At 45.0% G+C, this 21,071-nt stretch overlaps 1 protein-coding gene across 1 annotated transcript in view; it reads left to right on the top strand.

Moving 5' to 3' along the window:
* The window catches only part of EXT1 (exostosin glycosyltransferase 1), a 344,101-nt gene that overhangs the window by 282,753 nt on the left and 40,277 nt on the right, over window positions 1-21,071 (top strand). The window contains exons 4-6 of the mRNA XM_086966142.1: window positions 49-168; window positions 11,624-11,756; window positions 17,936-18,054. Of these exons, the coding sequence (XP_086822268.1) occupies window positions 49-168; window positions 11,624-11,756; window positions 17,936-18,054 (372 nt within the window). The remainder of the gene's footprint in view (window positions 1-48; window positions 169-11,623; window positions 11,757-17,935; window positions 18,055-21,071) is intronic.

Below are 21,071 nucleotides of genomic sequence, written 5' to 3'. Positions count from 1 at the left end.
ATTACATTGTTTTCTCCTGTAGCTGATTGTCTCCACCTTGTATTACAGATTCCTTCTACAATCAGATCCATCCATCAGGATAAAATCCTAGCACTTAGACAGCAGACACAGTTCTTGTGGGAGGCTTATTTTTCTTCAGTTGAGAAGATTGTATTGACCACACTAGAGGTGAGTTAAGTCAACTGCTATTTGTCAGTGCAGAGATATCTTCGGTGAACTTGTGGATTGGAAGCAGCGCTATTGCTTGACCTTCATTGTGTGACACACCCTGGCTAGGTCATTCTGGACAGGTCAGGGAGGTACTGCTTTTCTTTTATTACTGCAAAGGAAGAGTGTCATTGTTACAAAAAAAACTTTAATATCTGGATACAGTCCGCACATGAAATGCTCAATGGAATATGTAATGGAAGTTTAGGGTATGGTTCTGTTGTGAAGTGTGTGCGCAAACTTGTATATCATTTTTCTTAATTAGACTTTGCGTTGGTTTAGTCACACGGATAAGAAATAATGCTGCGATTTGTCTATGGTTATTTGTGTGGTGGACAAATGAAGATGATCCTGTTATTACAACGTGTAAATTAAATCAAGGGGAAGTAACAGTGAAATGTTGCCATTGATCCAGCAACCTTTTTGAGGAGCGTTCACCAGTGGCGGGTGAGGTAAATATGAACGTTGACATACTCTTGTACTTTCACAGTCAAAAATGTCACTTGTAACTGAAATATGTGCTTTTGAAGAGAAGATGTTGGTGTCCTGCACTCTTCCTGACCTTTCCCAAGTGCCCATCCCATCTATTCACTGATGTACAAGCTTATGGTTCCTTTTGGTAGACCTGGCTGAGCTTGAGGCGTTTCACTGGGAGAGTTTTGGTGTATGAATGATGTAACGGACACATTCAGGTAATGAATGCAAGAAAGGTAGATGTTAAAGAAATGTACCAAGTAGATACCATGAAGATTGTAGGGAGGAAGAGGAATTGGAATAAAATGAATCCAATCTTCAAGTAGAATATATTGTTAGAAGCCCGACAGGGATGATTGGCCATAGACTCCTATTTAAGACTGTTGATACAAAAATCTTCAGAAAATGGTACATATTTGTATGAGCATCATCAAACAGGCCCACCCTGTGCTGGCAGTTTTGTCAAGCTGAGGGTTGCTATTAGAAGATGTTTTTGGTATTTGGTTTAATTAAGTAGGTTGCAAGCGATGTTCACAGCAGGTCCCGTTAGATCTCGTTAATTTAGTGGATCCTTGTGTATTAAAAATAAAAACTGGCCTAGCCTGAAGATAGATGTCAGTGTCTCTGGGAAAGTGGGTATCGGCATGAGATGGTTCAGTGGCCCCAGCACTGAGGCAGATACCCCAAGATACTGGTGGTCAGTCTGGGAAAGGCAGCCCCACAATGGAAATTCTCTACATCTTTAGCAACGATTTGTGGCTAGAAAAAGCTCTTCTCGGTAACCTCCAGGGGTGATCGGCGTCATTAGCCCTCAGTTGCTCACACTAGTGGCAATCCAGCTTTCTCATTGCTGCGGCCTTAGAGCCACTGAAGCATCCGATCTGAAAGGATCCCAGCGCCGGATCCTCCCGTGGGACTAGGATCGAAGCCCTTGATGTTCCTCCAAAAGTCAAACTTTTCAGTTCTTCTTTTTCTGTGTTATTTTATTGTGATTTGCCCGCCATTTCTGGCAGTCGTCTTACTGCCCCCTAAAGCTATAAAAAGACAGTTTTGGTCGCGGCAGCGGCATATACCGGCTGGAAAGCAAACTTTTAAAGCTCCGCGTTAGTTTAAGTCGTTATCGTGGCACTTGCTTAACTTAAACGCGCTGCGTTTTGCCTGGAGCTCCTCGTTTGTTTGCACACCTTTCACCAATGATCTGACCTCTGATCTACCTTCAGCCCAGATCTGGTGACAGATGGATCTCCCACTGCAGGGAACACTTCACCCGTGAAAACCCGATCCCCCCGTTTCCTGATGCATACATGGGTGGGCTCTTCATGTGGAGTTTTCTGTCCTGGACCATTATGAGGAGTTCCGCCTCTAATGTGAGCCTGTGCATTTGCATGACTGTCTGTGTAGTAAAAACATTATCGATGCAAAGTCCGCGCTTGCACCTCACTTATTTATTCCTTGCTGGAATCATGTATCCAGACGATGGCTAGTACCTTTCTCCTGTCCGTGGTCAAACTGGACACCATGACCTGCCGCACTGAACTAGGCTCGTTTCTACATCAGATATATATTTAAAAATAAGTAATTAAAATAACTGATCCAAAATCACATGCCTGCCCTTAGCTGCACTCATTGCTTCGCAACGTCACTGAACCGGATATTAATCACTGTCCTCAAATTCAGTTGAAATTGGTTCATTGTCGAATATGTGAATGTAAGATGGATATTTCTTTTGTAAATACTTCTCCCCTCGTTTCATTCGGTATTCTGCCTAGCAGAGGTAATTTCCCCAAACCTGAGTTTTTTGGGTACGTGTATTTTTTCAATTTAACGGAAGTACACATTTTTTTTTTTCTGTTCATCAATATCTTAACGTTTTATGAAGGTTCATTGGGAGGATCATGCTTACCGTTGCGGTAGGCATGTAGAAATAATAACACTGAAATCCCCTGAAGGGAAGGGGCTGGCACCGTTTTTCTGGCCTGAAAGTAATGCAGAATTTGTAGGGTTTGGATGTTAGGTGTCAGGATGCTTATAGCCTCTCACCGGGCGTGTTGGGTGTGAGTGGGAGAACCCTAGGACTCTAAGAGTAGGGTGCCTATGAATCGCTCGTTATGGGAATGTGTTGCCAGGGTGCATGTGAATTTCGCATTATGGGAATGTGTTGCCAGGGTGCATGTGAATCTCGCATTATGGGAATGTGTTGCCAGGGTGCATGTGAATTTCGCATTATGGGAATGTGTTGCTAGGGTGCATGTGAATTGCGCATCAAGGAAGTGAGTTGCCAGGGTACGTGTGAATCTCGCATTATGGAAGTGTGTTGCCAAAAGGGAGCGGTTAGCAAGTGGGGGGCCTCTCAGGAGGAGGTGCCGAGAACGTGAGAAATCCAAGGTACCCGCAAACACCACATTTCCTTGCAATGGGCGACTATGCTCCATGTCTTCAAGCAGGAGGCAACCGATGAGCCACCAGCGCAGGCTACCACACCCCCTACAGATAAGACATGCCGAGAGAGCGTATAACATAACCCCCCCCCCAACAAGGGACTCCTAGAGAGATGCGTCCTCCACCTTGGTCACATAGACACTCACATCGCAAACCCCCTGTGCTACCTAGCCTAGAGACCGATGCGGTCCATTCGGTCCACTAGCCCTCACTAATTAGCGAAAACTCCTATACAGTGAATCCCAGGTCTGATCCCCCAGTTTGAAGAGTTATGCTTCCGATTAAAAGAAAACACAACAGGTGGTGTTACCCAAAACCGACACAGCAGGTCACCACGAGTAACAGGACGTCTTACAAGGTACAACATATGTTCACATGGGCTGTATAAGCACGAAGCTTCTGGAAAGCGAGTTTTGACGTGTTAAAATGAAGGATCCTACCTAGCACAGCCACACCCGAGAACAGGATGACTTGTCGAAATTGTACTGAATATCTTAACCCCTTGGGCGCGGCCGTGAGTCTGTCGTCATCAGCACACGCCCACCGGGTTGCATGGTGGACGGGGGCCGTCATCAGCATGGAAGGGGTTAAAGATGTTATGTACCTTGCTTATTAACGAAATGCCCCAAAAAGATTTTACCCCCCCCCCCCACACACACACACACACAAAAAATGGAAGTGTGTTGCCAAGATTCATGTGAAATTCGCATTATGGGAGTGTGTTGCAAGGGTGAATGGGAATATCGCATTAAGGGAGTGAGTTGCCTGGATTCATGTGAAGCTCTCATTAAGGGAGTATGTTGCCAGGGTGCATGTAAATCCTGCATTATGGAAGTGTGTTGCCATGCTGAGTGTGAATCTCGCATTATGGGAGTGTGGTGCCAGGGTACATGCAAATCTCGCATTAAGGGAGTGAGTTGCCAGGATTCATGTGAATCTCGCATTATGGGAGTGTGCTGCCAGGGTACATGTGGACCTCCTTGTGTGAGTAAGGTGCTTGGATGTCTTTGACACTTATACTAATAAGTTAGTGGGTGAATGTCAGCATTGCACAGTGTTTAGGGTGCACATGAAGCTCCGTCTGGATAGCATTTTGAGAGGAGTCCATGATAAATGGCTTTTTGAGCGGATTCGAATTGTAGTCCGGGTAAGAGCTTTGCCTGGAATTACACAGCTCATACCCGTCATTATTCACCCAGCTGCATTCTGGGTGGGAGTCATTTTCTCAGTTTTCACAGCTGCATTGCAGGATGCCGTGAAACTGATGCTCACAATATGTCATGCTAATGGGGAACTTGGACTTAATTGCATAGAATAAATAGTGCCTGATCCCCTAAGGTGTTTGTACAGCGCACAACAAAAATCTAAAGTTCAAACCAATTAAACAAATCCCTCTTCTTCGATTTCAAGAGGTAAGACATTAGCTGATAGTTTGTCATGCACAAACTGCGGTGTCTTAAAAATGTGTTATAAATGCCTACATCTCATTTTCTCTTCCAGATCGAGGCATCTACGAAAATAGCACTGTGCAGGCTGTTAGTGAAAACTGTGACTGTACTCTGCATATGAACTGGGACGCGATCTGAGAACTCACTGCTTATACGCTGTAATTTCTGCTAATGTATTTCAGTGCTATAATAGTTTTTGTATTTCAAGGTTAGCTGTAGATTTAATAAAAGTAATTGGGTCCGGTAGTTCCCATTTATCTCTTGGCTTGTGTCCCTTCCCTTCTCCCACAAAGGCGGTGGGGGAAGCTTGACCAATCTGGGGGACGCAGTTTGTACTGCGTCTGGAAGCCATGGTGTACTCCTCAGGTCCACTCCCTGGCTCATTATAGCAGCCACATTAGTACGGCCAGCACCAGAGCCGGCTTTTGGTATGGGCGAGCTGAGCCCAGGGCGCCAATTTTCAGAAAAATGCACAACTGACTGCATTAGGTCATGCGAATAGCCGCGTTCCCGCTTACTTTGCTCTAGTGATGCTGCATAAAATGGTTTAATTATACGCCACATGCACTGCCCAACAGCCCCCCTTTCGTTGCTGTCCCATTTACTTCTCACTCCCTGCTGAGTCATACCAACAACCAACTTACTCCCCCCAACAAACAACCTGGGTGGCACCATGCTGAATGAGCTAACCAGTGAGTGATTCAGGTGAGTCGGTCTGTCGGTGGAGGTGCTTGTGTTCATTGCTCGAATGTTTTCAGCCGGAGATGGACCAATGGAGACGGAAGGGGCCTCATGCTGCCTCATTTTATTCACCAAGGGCAGCGATCCAGTCAAAGGCTGACTCTGGCTCGCACGTCCTAAGCTTTCCATTCCAGGCCCTTTTGAAGGACTGAGAGGTTTTCCCTCTATATTGAAGACCAGCCGTACATTCCCTGAGGCCTTGGGAGCTGCTGAGGTTGGCAGCCTCAACCTCCATTTGCAAAATGTGCATTGTTGCCTCATCCAAGGCCAGTTTGAAAGACCCATGGGTGGGACTTTCGAGGTGCTGATTTAGTGCCCAAAGTTATTAGAGTTTAGACGTGGATTTTTCCAATGATGACCAAAGCTATACTGAATAGAAACATCTTCAGTGTTGTGGTGTTTATTTCCACCACTTGTGTTACTTGTCGGTAAGGTATGAAGATCTCCAGTCTATTTAATTATACTAATTCCTGCGGGGTTTACAGCTAGCATGTAATAAACAAATGTACTCGCTGCTAAAGGAGGGCTATGGGAATTGGCCATTTTGAGGATGTTCACCTCTTTGGGATGCAGAATAAAATTTGGGGTCATGTTCAGGACTTTTCATGCTACATTCATAAAAATCAGCTATTATACATCATAAGTGTACCTTTGTAAGAGTCGACCCAGAAACCCGTCTCAACCTAATTTATTCACACTCCTCTCCACAAACTTGGGTCCATTGGACATAGTTAAGTCATTCGTTTCTCTTAACAAACCACTTGTATAGTGTCGGAAATCTCTACCATTGCAAAGGCAGCCGTCGTGACGGGAGTTCACTTTAATTGAATTTGTGTACTTTGGATGTTGATCACAAATTGATTTTTCTAATGGATATTTTTATCCACAGATTCCTCACCTTGTGTATATTCCCCAGGCATCCGACTTGATCTGGAAACTTTAAAGCAGTAGTCCTTTGTACCTGAAGATGGTGTTGTGTGGCTTTGCGCTAACCTCATTCAGCTCTGGAAATGACGAGCAGAGCCGTGTAGTAGCTCTACCCATCCTCAGACGCCCGACCCTTTATTTCTCCACCTCCAGATTCAAATCCAGGCCTTCTCCTTTTTCTTTTAGACCACCTGTATTCAAGGGAAAATATCACTCCGTAAGACCACGGCGTTTAAACTATGTAGGGACTGTCAAATTGTGACACTCTCGCGTAGTCTGCTTATGGTACCTGGTGTCGGAGCACACCTTCCCTGTGACTACTGCAACTAGATAAACCCCCCCCCCCCCCCCCTAACGCTATATGGGACCGTGAGGCCAAACTTTACGTCGCCAAACACAAGAGGACTCCACGCTGTGACCGGTTGAAGTTGAAAGCAAGGTCCAGTTGGAGTTTCCTAAGCAGCTCGCTTTCAGGGTACTCATTCTGTCTAAAGTGGGGATCGAGACTCCTTTATGTCTTCCCATGCTAGGTCTCCTGCCCTGAGTACTAAATATCAGGAACAACCAGGCCCAAGTCATCCAAGTGGTACCCGCTTGAGCCAGGCAAGTGTGGTACCCGAAGCTCTGGCGTTTGAGCATCGGTCCGCTGATCAAGCTGCCGCTCCAGGAGGTTCTTCTGTCGCAACAGCATGGCAAGGTACTGCACTTAGGCCCACACATTTTGCAATTCCATGGCTCATTCAACCAGAGCTAAAACTTCTACCACTCATTAGCTCGCGAAATACCTGTGCTGGACATTTGTAAATCATCTAGTTTGGACAAAGGTTCATACATACACAATATACTACTGCCAGTCTGGTCCATCAAGAGGGTTATTTTGTCCGCTTTGTCTTTCAGTACTTTTTATCTAATTCCGACCCCCATACAAGCACCAGTCTTCTATGGGGTCAGCACGCTGACCACGGTTCCTTTGTAGGCTGTCTGCACCGTCAGACGGAAAGCCCATCAGTAGATTTGCATGACCAGTGTGCATATCTCTCGATTGCGATGATACTGATTAACAAGGTGAAGAATCTGCAGTTAGAAGTATCCATATGAAGACCAAGTTACTTACCTTTGGTAACGATCTTCCTTATGGATATGCTAACTGCAGATTTGTCACCGACCCTCCCTCCCACCTACCTGTTCTGTGATCTGGACTCTTTCGATCTAAAAAGCTCCAAATCTAAAGCTCGACTTACTGGTCATGCCAATCTGCTGATGAGCTTTGCGTCTGAGGGTATGGACAGCCTAGAACACAACTGACGTCAGCACGCATGAATGCCAATTATGTGCGGCTCTGCTCGTCATTTCTGGAGCAAAAATACATTGGCACTGAGTCATGCAAGTACTGGCGTACTAGAGTACTGCTTTAATGTGTCTGTATCCTATCTGACGCACGAGGAACATGCACAAGGCTTCGGATTAGGAGCTAGCTGGACTCGTATGGCATGGAATGGTCCGAGTGATGCTAGCACTCTGGAGGGAGAAGCATCAAGTAGGGATGCCACGAAGATCTCTGCGGTCCGATGTTATTCATTCATAAGTGACATTGCACAGCAGCTGCAAGTCAGGGTTTATGCTCCATACAAATGAGAAACCGGTTAATACGCCTGGGTTTGTTTTCAGTTGGATACATTTTGTCTGATGCTGAAGGTGGCTTTACATGATCATTGGGTGTGACTTGAAAGCCATATTGATAAGTGATTTGTAACACAAGTATTAGACTGTGCTTTATTCTCTCCTGTCTTGAATCTAGCCGTCCTCTAACCGCTTGCTTCAGGATCTTCTACCTTTCTGACTTGCTATGAGTGTTGTAGGCCAAACTGTGACTCCTGCACAGACCTAGCAAGTGCTGTTCGCTCAAATGCAAGCAACGCAGTCTTACGGTTGAGTAGAAGAAAGCAAACATCAATCAAGTGCAGTAGGTCCCTCATACCTCTTGAGCACCAGCACCCCTTCACTAATGGACGCTGCACCTCGCGCCTATTGAGTGGGTTGGGTTGCAGGGTGTAATGTCATAAGAATTTATGGGGACTTAGCAAAGCTATTCTTTATTTCTTTGTCAACTTGCTGTGTGAGCTGTCGTGTGTAGGTTGCCTGGAGACTCCTGTGTTTCTCAGATGCTATGTTGTAAGTTCTCTGATGCCTTTGTTACCAGGGCACAAGTTGAGGATACGTGCAGGTTAAGGCATCTACAGACTCTTCAGAGGGTGGGCGCCGTCCACCCTGCCAAGAAGTTGTTCCCCACAGAAACATGCTGAACTCGTCTGTGTAATTTCCAGACACCAAGACTCATTCAGCAGTGCCTGCACATTGTCTGCTTTCGTTCGGATCAACAATGTTAGGCAGTGAGGTTTGTTATTTTAAATTCCAACTGGCCCCAAAACAAAGGCAAAATTGGGGTGGGGGGGGGGAATCTGGCTTCCTTTTGTTGGAGTAATCTGGGTGGGCTGTCTAGAACCTCACACCTAGATGCATATGCAATGGAGGAGAAGCAAAGGCACGCAACCTTTTATTACTTCACAAGTTTAAGAACCATTGTTTTGACTTTGGTCATACCCTGTATATAAGAGATATGCATGCACTGTAGGAATGCCTGATGTGTTGGTCTGTCCCAGTATTTACGCACATACTTTAACTATCAATGTTTAGTTTTATTTCTTTAATAACGCTTCTCATCCCAATGCAGGGTATTAGAGCGCTTTACATCACACTTGCACATTATACATTGACAATAAATCATATGACTGTAAATCCGTGTACAGAATGTTACATGAGAGACAGGGTTATAAGGTATAGGAGTCACATGTCCTTCATAGCTCACTGTGCTATATTCGAAGGATCACACTTGAGGAACTGCAAATAACAAAAGTATTTCTGCTGTAACCCACTTACCAATCTACATAAAATAAAAATCTGTCATTTATGTGTACACATTGTGCTTTGCAGGAGACACATTAACTCTCTATGCTACTTTGATTCAAAACTGGGACTACACATTTAACAGATCTCTCCACAAAGTGCGTTAATCTCCAGAGTTATATTACTGGGCATACAAAGATCTCTGCAACAGGTGCCCTAACCCCTTAAGATATTTTAAAGTGCAGACTTCGCAACCAATTAAGCAGAACAGATTTACTGACACGTTTCTTCTTGTCGCCAGTTTCTTTGTGGCAGAGTTTATAATAATAAATATACAAGTTGAGGCCCTGGATTAGTGTCAGGTTTACATCACATTTTTGGCACAACAATGACGGAAAATCTAATTTGTTAAATATTGTAATGAGCTCAAATGTACTCCAGATAGACCTGTTAAGGTCTTAAGATCTTATGTCACTTCTTGTGAGGTCACTTTCTGTGAGGTCATTGGTTGTAATGCTACTTCCTGTAATGCCACGTGTGATGTCATGCATTGGGATGTCACTTGCATACTGCCTGGCTTGGTTAGCTTCCACACCTCTGTTTTTAGGACTTGTGCCCTGTTTGTTACTGGTTGCTGAGAGCTTGTAGGTAAACTGAAAACTGTAACCTTGTGTTTAAAAGCTGTTCAAGTGTTCTTGAAAGACTATTTCGCCTTCCCACACTCACTCCCTGGGCAGCTTAGAGTTCCTCCCTTTACAGAAAAGAATCAGTCATAGCACAGACAGTCTCACACAGTGTAGACAACATATCTTTCCCTGGGCCTGGTGCGGCTCTAGTTGGTCCAGTGTGCTGTTTGCATATGGTGTATCAGTCAATCAAGCACTATTTATATACCGTGGCTAATCACCCCGGTGGTATCCAGACCCTGCATTGCAGGTATCAGTTGAAAAGCCCAGGTCTTGAGTCCTTTCGTGGAGTGGTTTAACAAGGTTGAAGTACGAAGGTGGAGGGGAAGGGAGTTCCAGGCTTTGTTGCCATGGTCCTAAAAGGATCGTCCACCAGAGCGGCTGTGGTGGATATGTGGTGTCTGGTCGAGGTGTGCAGATCAGAGGTTTCTGGTGGGTAGGTGGAAGGTCAGGCGGTGGTTCATTTAGTCTGGTCCTTGGTTGTGGAGGGCTCTGTAGGTGTGGGTCAGGAGCTTGAAGTGGCATCTCTTCTGGATGGGGAGTCAGTGTGGGTCTTTCAGGTGCTTGGTGATGTGTGTCCTCTTGGGTAGGTTGAGGATCATTCTGGCTGTAGTCTTTGCATGAGTTTGGTGGATGTGCCGGCATAGTGCTTTGCTGTAGTCGAGCTGGCTGGTGGCTAGCGTCAGTCTTTCTTGTGCTGATGGGGAGCCAGTTGAAGATTTGGTGGTGTATATCAGAATGAGTTGGAATAGTCCATATCCTAAATTATTCACTGCACCTGAAGTCTAATTCTGTAATACAATTTAAGTGGGAGAACTGGATTACTTGTCAAACTCATCGCTCACGTACCTGTGAACATCGACCAGTTTAATTTTCTCTTCTTAGAAAGCTCGTGACTCGGTCAGAAATCCCTGAACCATGTGGGAATGGCACCCAATTTTCCACAATTGCTATGAGAGCTTTCTGTGTTTGAAATGCATTTTACAAATACTGATAGCATAGCACAAGGTTCCATTTAAAGGGACTTAGATGGAAGTAGGCCTGGCAGAATTAACTGATGGGGATAAGCACCATGGAGTTAAAACGAACGGTGGCATGGCTGTGACAAGACACAGGAAACATTACGGTGCAATAAGAAGGTATTACCAGCAGAAAAAAGCGGGTTGTATGGTGTTGTAAAAACCACTGGCAGGCAGCCATCTTGAAGCATTGCGTCTAGTTAAGGAGGGCTGTTCTCATGAAGGATGTGGACCCAGAGTCCAGAGGGTATGATCCAGGCCAGGTTCTCCATATAGCTAGATAGAAACACGCTTACCTACAGAGGACTAAATGAATCTCCACTGAGACTCCAATGAGTCACTAGGTATTCAGCAAACCTGGCATTAAACTGATCCTACTGGGCCGCATTGGGCACTGCTAATGTAGACAGATGGAAGCAATACAGAGGCCTACTACCAAATGGTTGCTTGGCTTAAATCAGTCCTATCAGAAGAGGTTTATGAATCGAGACTTTGTAGCTGTGAGAAAATAAAAGATGGAATGGAAGACGGACGTGCACATTCTGTAAGAAAAGGAGCACAGTAGGTTCTGAAGGCCACAGGAAGAGGGTAAAGATGTAAATGTGTCAATCCATATGAAAACATACTTCCAATTTGGGACGGTGGAATGTGAAGGGTGGATGCTCTCAAGGTGCATTTTCTGCTGTTGAGTGTTGTTTCAGTGTGGTCTTTCTGACTTGCAGTGTTGGAGGTTGCACATTGTAAAATACTTAATGCGTGCCTGTTCCTCTTCTCCCAGATTATCCAGGACCGAATTATAAAACACATATCACGAAACAGCTTAATATGGAACAAGCATCCCGGAGGACTGTTTGTGCTGCCGCAGTATTCATCATATCTGGGAGACTTTCCTTACTACTATGCTAATCTAGGTAAGTGCATCCGCCTTGGTGACCTTTTTTCTAATGGGGTCTTCACACAAAAACATCATTGATTTCCAAGCAGCTCATCAGAAATCATTATCCTTAATGTGGAATGCTGTGTAAAATCCAAGCCTCCCTACGAAATGGTCTCGAAACATGTCGTCTGCCTGGATCAATGAAGATCTGGTAGGTGCGCGGCTCCTGCGGCCTGTCATGAATGCCTTCTTTGAATGTCTCATGCTCTGTAGGTCTGTGCTTGAATGCACAGGCGATCATTAAGGCGGCTCACTTGATGTAAAGGTATTTGTATGGGCAGCGTTCCTCTCCTACATCAATTCTCGTCTCCGAGGAAGGCTCCCAACCTGAGCTGATGAACTCTGAGCTCTGTGTGTGCTTGCATCAGGGTTGTAATGAGTCTGCGGCGCTCTGGCTCTTACCTCCAATAGACCCAATGCTGGTTCCTATTTTTACTCCTGAAATCTATTTTGTATTGATTTTGTAAATGTGGATTTATAGATTTTCCTGTTACCTGTAATTGGTGGCTTCTGCATTGCTTGGATGAGATGATGTCATGATTTGTATGCTCGTGTTCCCTGCTAGCTTGGTCTGTACACAGTGCGCAGCCATTGAACGAAATAGAAGCTGTCTGCTGTTACAGACCCAGGCCCATTGCAGACTGATCGAAGAGAATGGAGAGATGCGGCAACACTGGGGTTCATATCCACTGCAGTTAGTAACACCAAAACGCGTGCCAGGGACTAAATTTCCAAGCCAGGGCTAGAAAAATCCCCAAAATGGTACTCGTCCTGCAGGACTAGTACCTTAAAAAATGTCCTCGACCTAACTGCAACCTACTTGATCTCTGTCTCTGAAAGCGGAGCAAATATAACAAGATTTAAAGGCATCTTTATTGCTCATTAACTTTGTAAGCAATAAAAATGCCTTTAAATCTTGTTATCTTGTCACATGTGTTCCGTTTTCACAGACAGAGGACTAAAAGTTGGTTTGTTTTCTTACTCGCCAGAAAGGGCGAGTAGGACCTACAGCTCGACCTTGTTAAATTTAGCTCAACTATGCGAGCGGTCGAGTGGAATTTTCGAGCCCGGCAAGCAATAGTGGCCAGTGTTCTACGGTCTTAATTGTTACATGTCTAAAGCCCGCCCCTGTTCAGCGGTGGCATGTTTCGTCATAGGGCCCCTTCTCTCATTGGTAGAGGAGTTCTACCAATGGGAGCTACAGCCCTGAAAACAGGGAACCTTTTGAGGTGGAAATACCAGCCACGATGTCCTTTTGGGAGCTAGAATTGCTACTGTGGGGTCTGACTAATGCAACGAGCAAAAAGTATTACATCTGCCTGCTGGTAAACTAACAACTTTTATTAGTGTCTTCAATATATCAGACTAAAAATACAGTCAGTTGTATCCTTCATGTAAAGTTGACATGTCTCAGCCCTTCTAAATGCCCTGATTAGGTGTGGGGGGAGGAGGGGGGACTTTACTCAGTACTGTCAGTCGGTTCTCGTACTCGCACCAATGTTATAGGGCAGAAACTCTCCTTCATATCTGAAGCTAGATGCAGATGAGCTGAATCGTGGGTTATGCAAGTGTTCATATATACTCTAAACGTACGAAGGATCGTCTTAATGTAAGGTCTTATTAAATGTCATCGCACCTTAGGTTTCCAGAAATGTTGCGTATCATATTCGGTATTACAGCGGGAGAGGTGGAGAAAGTTTTTCATAGGAACAGGATAGAGTCGCTAATATACACTTCAAACTCATTTAGGAGTACAGTTGTCTCCATGGGTGATCATTAAAATTGCAACCGACATTAGATGGCACCACCTATCACCATCTTGGCCTCTTGAATGTATCTCCTCCCAAGAAGTGGTGTTGCCCTATAGGGCAACATGAGATTTTCCAGCTAGTTTTTAATTGATCCCTGTAATAAGAAAATTGCATCGATACTCTACTGTAAAAAATCACATTTTAAATTAATTCACTATGCATTCAGACTAAAAGGCAGACCGCGTGAACAAACTCGTTTTTTATTTTATTTTAACCTTATTTCACTTGGAAACTTATTTTCATTAGCTGATGAAGACTTTTATGGCATATGGTTATTTTTGGAACCGCTGGAGTTCATTACAAGGATGTAAGAATGTATCTTCATGTTACCATACATTGTAACGCATAGACTGCTTTTGAAAGTGCCTTATAATTAACTGAAAGTGTATGCAACAAATTCTTAGCTGCTTACTGGTATGTTTGTCACTGTACAAAGTTCACACTTATTGTACATATCACCACCAAGATGATATGGCTAATGAGAAGAGTAAAGAAGAAGAGTTCAAGATTTGGGTTTTGTTGATATGAGAGCATGTATTTTAAAGATTGAAATAACTCTTACCACGCAAAAAAAAGGATATTGCAGGTCACTTCGGAGTTCTCAGAGCTTCTAAAGAAACTGCCCTGGCCTTGTTTCTCCTCAATGACTTGCAGTATTCTTTGGGGTTTTGACCCCTCTCCCTAGTCTTTCTTCACCAACCTTACTTTGGTGTGTAAGTTGAGGAAAGACAAGACTCCTACAAATGTATGCCACCTCTGTGGCTTCCCTCAGCCTTACTGCAGAATTTAGGGGGTGCATGAGGACAGGATGCTCAGTGCACCTGTGTGTGTGTGTGTGTGTGTGTAGTCAAAGTCTTGATCTTGTTTGAGTGCAGTGGGTGCCTCGGGGATTAGTGCAAGAGGTCTACATTCAAAGTCCCACCCTTCATTCACCCTCTACAGGCACTCCCTAGAGGCACCCCTGCACTCACCTCCTGTACACAGACACACAACACCTTGTGCGCACATGCAAGCTAACTGCTCACCCTGGTCTCACTCCTCACACTACTCCCTGTGCTCAATGAAGCACCCTCTGCACTCACACTGTTCCACACTCTGCACTTACAATTTGCAGGCACCCCTACATTAATTCCCTGGAGGTCCTCGTGCATTCACTAATACAGATAACACTCACAGACAGTTCCTGTCTGTGAAAACCATCCACAGCCACTCTCTTCCCTGCACTCACACCTCTACCCTCACACCGGCTCCCCTTCAAGACCCCCACTCATAAAGGCGGCCCATGCAGGCACCACTTACAGCTAACACCTTTCAGACACCGCTGCCCTTACCCCCAAATAGCAGCCAGTGAGCTTACATAGGACCTCCCCCTCCACTCCCGCAAACAAAATGGGAGCGCACTGCACGCTCAAAGCACATCCCTCACACAGGGCTTATGGAGGCTCGCCAGTCACCTGGGATTCTCGGAGGCACCCTACTCATCCTGGGCTCAGACACACCACTTAGGCTGCAGTCATACAAGTACACTGTATACTCTCAGGCACACCGCCCACTCACCACACTCCCTCACTCAAATACAGCACTTGCTCACTCTCCATACACGACGCTGCCAGGTGTGTGAGCAGTTAACGGACCACCGTTTGACAGTTAAGTCGAGACGTCCTAGTCAGTACATTTATTATGTTAAAACCTTTTACTTGGAACTGGGTGGGCCTCCCAGAAGGGCGACCAGTCTACTTATTTGCAGGGTTTCACTGTTCATATCCGGTTCACCAGTAACTGTCCGCGAGTGTGCGTGCTCAGCCCTGGCAGCGGCTCTGCTGTAACCCCAAGACGGCTGTCATAGGCGCCCTGCCTGTGGAGATCCAGAGTTTTGCACTCAGCGTGACATTGATCTCAATGGGATGCGTCTACCCTCTTGCCCGAGACGCTATGATCTACTCAGAGCATCCAAAGACCCTAGCACTCCCCCAGTCCTCCATACGAGCAGTGCGGGCCTCCATCAGTACTCTGCCTAGCCGTGGAGTGATTCCACACGTGTGTGATGCCGGCTCCTCATTCTCTTAGAAAGCTCATGGCTGCTGCCCAATCAAGCAGTGTACTCAAACTAACCAACATGTTGGTGGAACTAAAGGCCCTCAGGAAGACTTCTAAAGGCTCTTTGTTCATGAGAACGAGACATGGCGCTCGTCCTGAGACAACACGGTTGATGTTTACAGTCGTTGTGATTACGGAGACTCACTTTTGGAGTACCATTTTTATTCTCTGGAACCCCTGGCAGCTGGTATGAGCATAGCAGGCTGCTTGAGGTTGATATAGAACAAGTGTCCAATAGTGGTCTGGCAGCAAAGTGTGCAGCCCTGATGAATCTGCCAAAAAACATTACGGCAGAGAAACATGTCGGCGATAGGTAATGGTGTGCGAGAATAGCTACAGTGCACACCCATTTTCTATGAATAAATTTGCGGAGATGTGCGCCTGCTGATTTTAAGCACTTTTGATTGTCACAAGCAGCTTCTTTCTGCTACCACTTTTTCTTGCACTCTTTGGTTTGTTGTTTTGGACACATTTTCTTTTGAATCGAATGACGACCAATGATGAGACAGGGGCCCTGTCTGGAGATTACATACCAGTTGCCCCGATGGTGGTGTTCCCTTGAGGTGTCATTTGGTTCTTCACATATTTTTTGAGTAGCACTCTGCCTGTTTCCAATCTTATGTGGTGTATACCTGGTAGTGATTAAGGTATCAGACAGTTGTCTGTTATTCTGTGTGACTGTCAAAGAACTGTCGACCAATAGGTTTTCCTTTTTATTCTTAAAAACTTTGGACGTAGTGCAGGAAAACATCCCCGAAACAAAATAAAAAATAAAGGGGAGGATTTCCGTGATCAGTACTATTTCACTGTTCCGTTATAGAATCTACTGACATAATTCAAGTCCGTAAGACAGGGTTTTTGTTAAGTTTTTGAGTGGAGGGCAACCCTGTCCGTTTTTTTCCTCTGAGCTCCTTTTTTTTGATAGTCTTTGTTAATGGAGACATAATATTCGTCTACAGCCGAGAAGTGTGGCTCACTGGCTAGAGGAGGCAGACCCTGATGCAGAGGTCAGACCCGGGACCAGGGTTCACTTCCCGACGCGGCAGGGTCTTGAGCTCAAAAATATCCACGGACTCGATAATTCTCGCCTCGGTGCCTACTCGAATAATGGGTTCACACTCTGCAACTCTGGGCAATAGCTTGCTTAATCTCCACTACGGCCCCACCGCGATGGGATGCCTGGTCTTCACCTTGGGGATGCCCAGTAGGGGTTATCTCGCAGGGAAAGCCAGGACGGGTTCCCAAAGCAATCGCTAAGAGACCTGCCGGTGATTTGGCGCTTTATTATTATTATTATTATTATCATGTTTCTTATATAGCGCCAGAATCGACCCCCGAAGGGGTATCTCCGCGCTTGCCTTGGGAACCCGTCCTGGCTTTTTTCCCTGTGAGATAGCCCCTACAGGGCATCCCCAAGGTGAAAGCCAGGCATCCCGCCGCGGGGGGGGCCGTTGTGGAGATTAAGCAAGCTTAATTCCCAGAGTTGCAGAGTGTGTATATATATATATAAATAAATCGAAATTAACATAACATAACACCAAGCCAAAAAAAGCCCACTTTTATTAGGTCAAAACTCACTTAAAATCAACACTAGAGCACAGAAATAACAAAGGATAAACTAAATAGTCCAGGCCTTGGTGTGTTCTGTACCTTTGCATAGTTATTGGAGAAAGCACCCTGAGCCGTTTTCGCTCACTTCCCATTAAAGTTGTAGATGGCATCGAGTACTTTATCCTATGTATAGAACAGTCTTCCAAGTAATTATAATTTTCATACAACTCTTAAAACTAACTTTTACAGTTTATACATTTTCTAAACAATTATATGATTTATTGGTTCTCTGCTTCCATTCCTTGAAATTATAAGTCGACAACAAGTGCCGAACTCGGTGATCACAGGTGAATGGGTTTTAAGTGATTGATCTGGGACTCGAATGTACAACATTTGATTGCAAAACTCGTTTATTGAAGAGGTTGACCATGTCCCTAACTGCTACATTCCATTGCATACAAAGACTCCGACTATCCAGCTCCTTAGAAGCTGGTATTGTCATTTTTGTTGTAGACCTCAACCAGAGGCTGTTCCTGCCTGTTGCAGTTCCTAAACGTTTGTATACTCATTTTGCAAGTCTATAAGTGACAGTGCGTGTTTACATTTGGGTTACTAGGTAGGCTACATAGTTATAGTTGAGCAACGGAGACATCATTTCTGTGTTTTTTTTATTGTTTTATTTTTTTTACTTCAGGTTTGAAGCCTCCTTCCAAGTTTACAGCGGTTATTCATGCAGTGACGCCCTTGGTTTCCCAGTCACAGCCTATCCTGAAACTCCTTGTTGCTGTAGCCAAATCCCAATACTGTTCACAGGTGAATATTTTCATTTTCTATAGCTTTCTTACATAAGCAGGCAATAAAGAATTGCATTTCCATTTGATATTTAATACTTGTGTGTTATGTTATATTACGTTGTACAGCACACCAATCAACCAAGAGGGTATTCTGGCACTTGGGCAGGTGTGCAAGTTGGTGGTCCCCATGGTACTTATACGAAGATCCAGGCCTTCAGCTTTGTGAGGAGGAGGTTCTGTGTTGAGGGAGGTCATTCCATGTCTTAGGTGCGATGTAGGCTGACCTGTTTGTTTCGCGGGAAATCTGATGCCATTTATTCTCTGGAGGTGCATGTTAAAGCATCTCTAGTTGAGTGTCACCATATTTGTCGCCGTGATCTTGCTTTTGCAGATGTGAGGATATATGCGAGTAAGATAGAGTGTAGGTGTCTGGTGGCTTGGTGAAAGTGTATGCGGTTATCCAGGTGTTCTGGTTCTGTTGTGTAGGGCTTTGCATGTGTGCGTGAGGTTTGAATCGGCTGCGCTTGTGAATTGGGGAGCCAGAGAAGCTTGCTGAGGTGCAGTGTTGTGGGTGTAGCCTGGTAGGTCGGTTATGAGGTGTTCCGGAATCTGTGAGGGAGTTGTTTGGAGAAGTTGCTCAGTTGATTCGAATCGGCTGTGTGCTTCTTGAGGTGAGCATTGATTTCTGCAAGTTTCAATTCATCCAGGAAAGTGGCAGACGTGATGGTGGTGTTGATCATGTGGATCAGGGTGGTGCTGATTGGTGATGTTCTGAAGTTGTAGATGTAATAGGGGCATGGGTCCGTTAGGGCCTCTGAGTATATGGTCCGCATGATTGATGCTCTGTCGTTTCTGGAGAGGATTGTCCATTCGGTCAGAGCCATATTGGTTGGTGGTGGATCGGTTAGCAATGATTTCTCAGGGAATGTGTTGGTGTGCAGAGTTGCTGTAGATGTTTGAGAGTTTGCTGTGGAAGGGTTGAATAGGTTGTCGCAGAATTGTTGAGAGGCAGCGTTGTTGGCGACAGTGGCTGAGGGTGAGGAGAAATCTTAAATGATTGAGAAGATCTCCTTGCACTGTTAGTTTCCTTTGCGGTCCACTAGTGCTTTTTTCTTGATTTCTTATTTGCTGGTGATAGTGTCTGTGTGCTGCCTTGTAGGTAGTTATGTCGATGTCAAGCTCTCCATTCCCTTTCTAGCTGTTTACAGTGGAGTTTTTTTTGCCTTCTATGTACCAGCTGGCTTGTTTGTATTATCTAGTTTGCTTGTTGGGTTTGGTGGATGCAATGGAGTCCATGCAGTTCTTGGAGTTGTTGATATCCTTGTCAAGGTTGTCTGTGGGGCTAGGTTGATCCATGCTAATGGCGCAGAGCCATTTTGCTTCTGACGTTTTGCCCCAGATTAGAGTGCTGAGCCTGGAAGGGATGTTGACTTAAGTGTTGATTTGGAAGTGGATGATGAAGAAACTGATTAACGAGTACTGAAGCCGTCTAGACGAGGAGCGTTGAATTGTGGAGAAACAGGTCGGCATTACACTTAGCAGAACGGGACAGGATTTGAACGCGCAACGCATTGTGAAAGTTCAGCTCTAGGAATTGAAGTCCAATGCGGTTCCAAACATTAAGAATTGCCCATGAAGAAGAGACACAGAGTCCGAAAATGCATTGGCATGAAAAACGGCATGGAAAATTCCATTGTTATAACATGTTTGTGACCATATAACGTATATGAAAGAGAATCATGTGCATATATTAACATACTGTATATTCATGAATGTGAATAAAGTACACAATAGTGTATCATAACAATTGAAATGAAATGATGGAAAGAAATGTAATGAGATTTCAGTAAGATGATTAATGTGGTGGAGATACCCATATGTACAGTGCACACTGCTTTCAGGTTTAATTACTTATGACTAACAATCAATGAAGTCGGCGGTCCATGTGAGTGGTGTGGTGGAGTTGTATTTGATGCTGTTGTTTGTGGTGAAGATGTGGTCAAATGTTTCCTGCAGTGTGTGTTGGTTCTGGGACCAGCTGGGTGAATCTGATGTTGCTCAAGCTAACGAAGAGTGCTGTGGATCAGGGGTTGTTTTGGTCTTCTAGGGGAAATTTTAGAGCACAGAGTAGAATTTAGGCTCTGGAGTCGATGGCGAGCAGAGCGACTAAGTTGATGATGAGGTTGGTAAAGGTGGCTTGTGGTCGGTAGGCGAAAGTTACATTTCCAGGTGATGTTTTTGGAGATTTGCAGCTTGAAATAAAGATGTTCCATGAATGAGGTGGCGTTATCTGTGGATGTTGGACATTTAATGGATTCCTTGTAGATGATAGTGAGTCCTCTTTCTGGTTTGTGAAGGTGGTCTTTGATCTTTTAGACTGCTGGGATTTCCAAGGTGATGATGAGAGCCAGTGAGGGGTTGAGCCAGGTCTCTGTGATGAAGAGTATGTAAGGTGCGTCACTGCGTACCAGGTCCCATACTTCAGTTGTGTTTGAGTGATTGCGTGTTGAGAACCATGCATGCGAGTGGGTGTTGAGGTAATGGTTTGCTTTGTTGCAGCTTGTGTGGCGTGTGTGTTTGGAGGGATGTTGCTAATATTTGTGTGGGGGTGTGCGGGTGTTTGGCTGCTGGAAAATCGGCCGTGGGTGCAGGTGAAAGCTCGTACCGTGGTATGAGGCACGGCAGCAGATGGAACAACAGTGTTTGGGGTCTAGTGACCTAAGGAGTGCTGCAGAGTATTGCTGGGTGGTGATCAAATCAGGGTACAAGGCGCTGGGTGCAGTCCAGGCTCTGACAGGCGCAGATTGGCTTGCCTTTGGCGCGCCAACTGCACATTCATGTTGCAGCTGCCTTTAAGTAGGTCTTGGAGGAGGGAGAAATGAGGGTTCTGTGATGTCATTTCCTGTGGTGACGGGAAATAAAGTCTTCTTGCTTGGCTTCTTCTTTTAAAGACTGTTTTGACAAGAGAACCAGTAATGTAGCATTAAAAGCAAACCTTGCGATAAAACTAAAATATTTATTATATTTTTAAAGTTC

Source organism: Lissotriton vulgaris, chromosome 4_1 (genome assembly GCF_964263255.1).
Source record: "Lissotriton vulgaris chromosome 4_1, aLisVul1.2, whole genome shotgun sequence".
In the NCBI taxonomy this organism is placed as follows: Eukaryota; Metazoa; Chordata; class Amphibia; order Caudata; family Salamandridae; genus Lissotriton; species Lissotriton vulgaris.
This window is presented reverse-complemented; position numbering and strand designations above follow the sequence as displayed.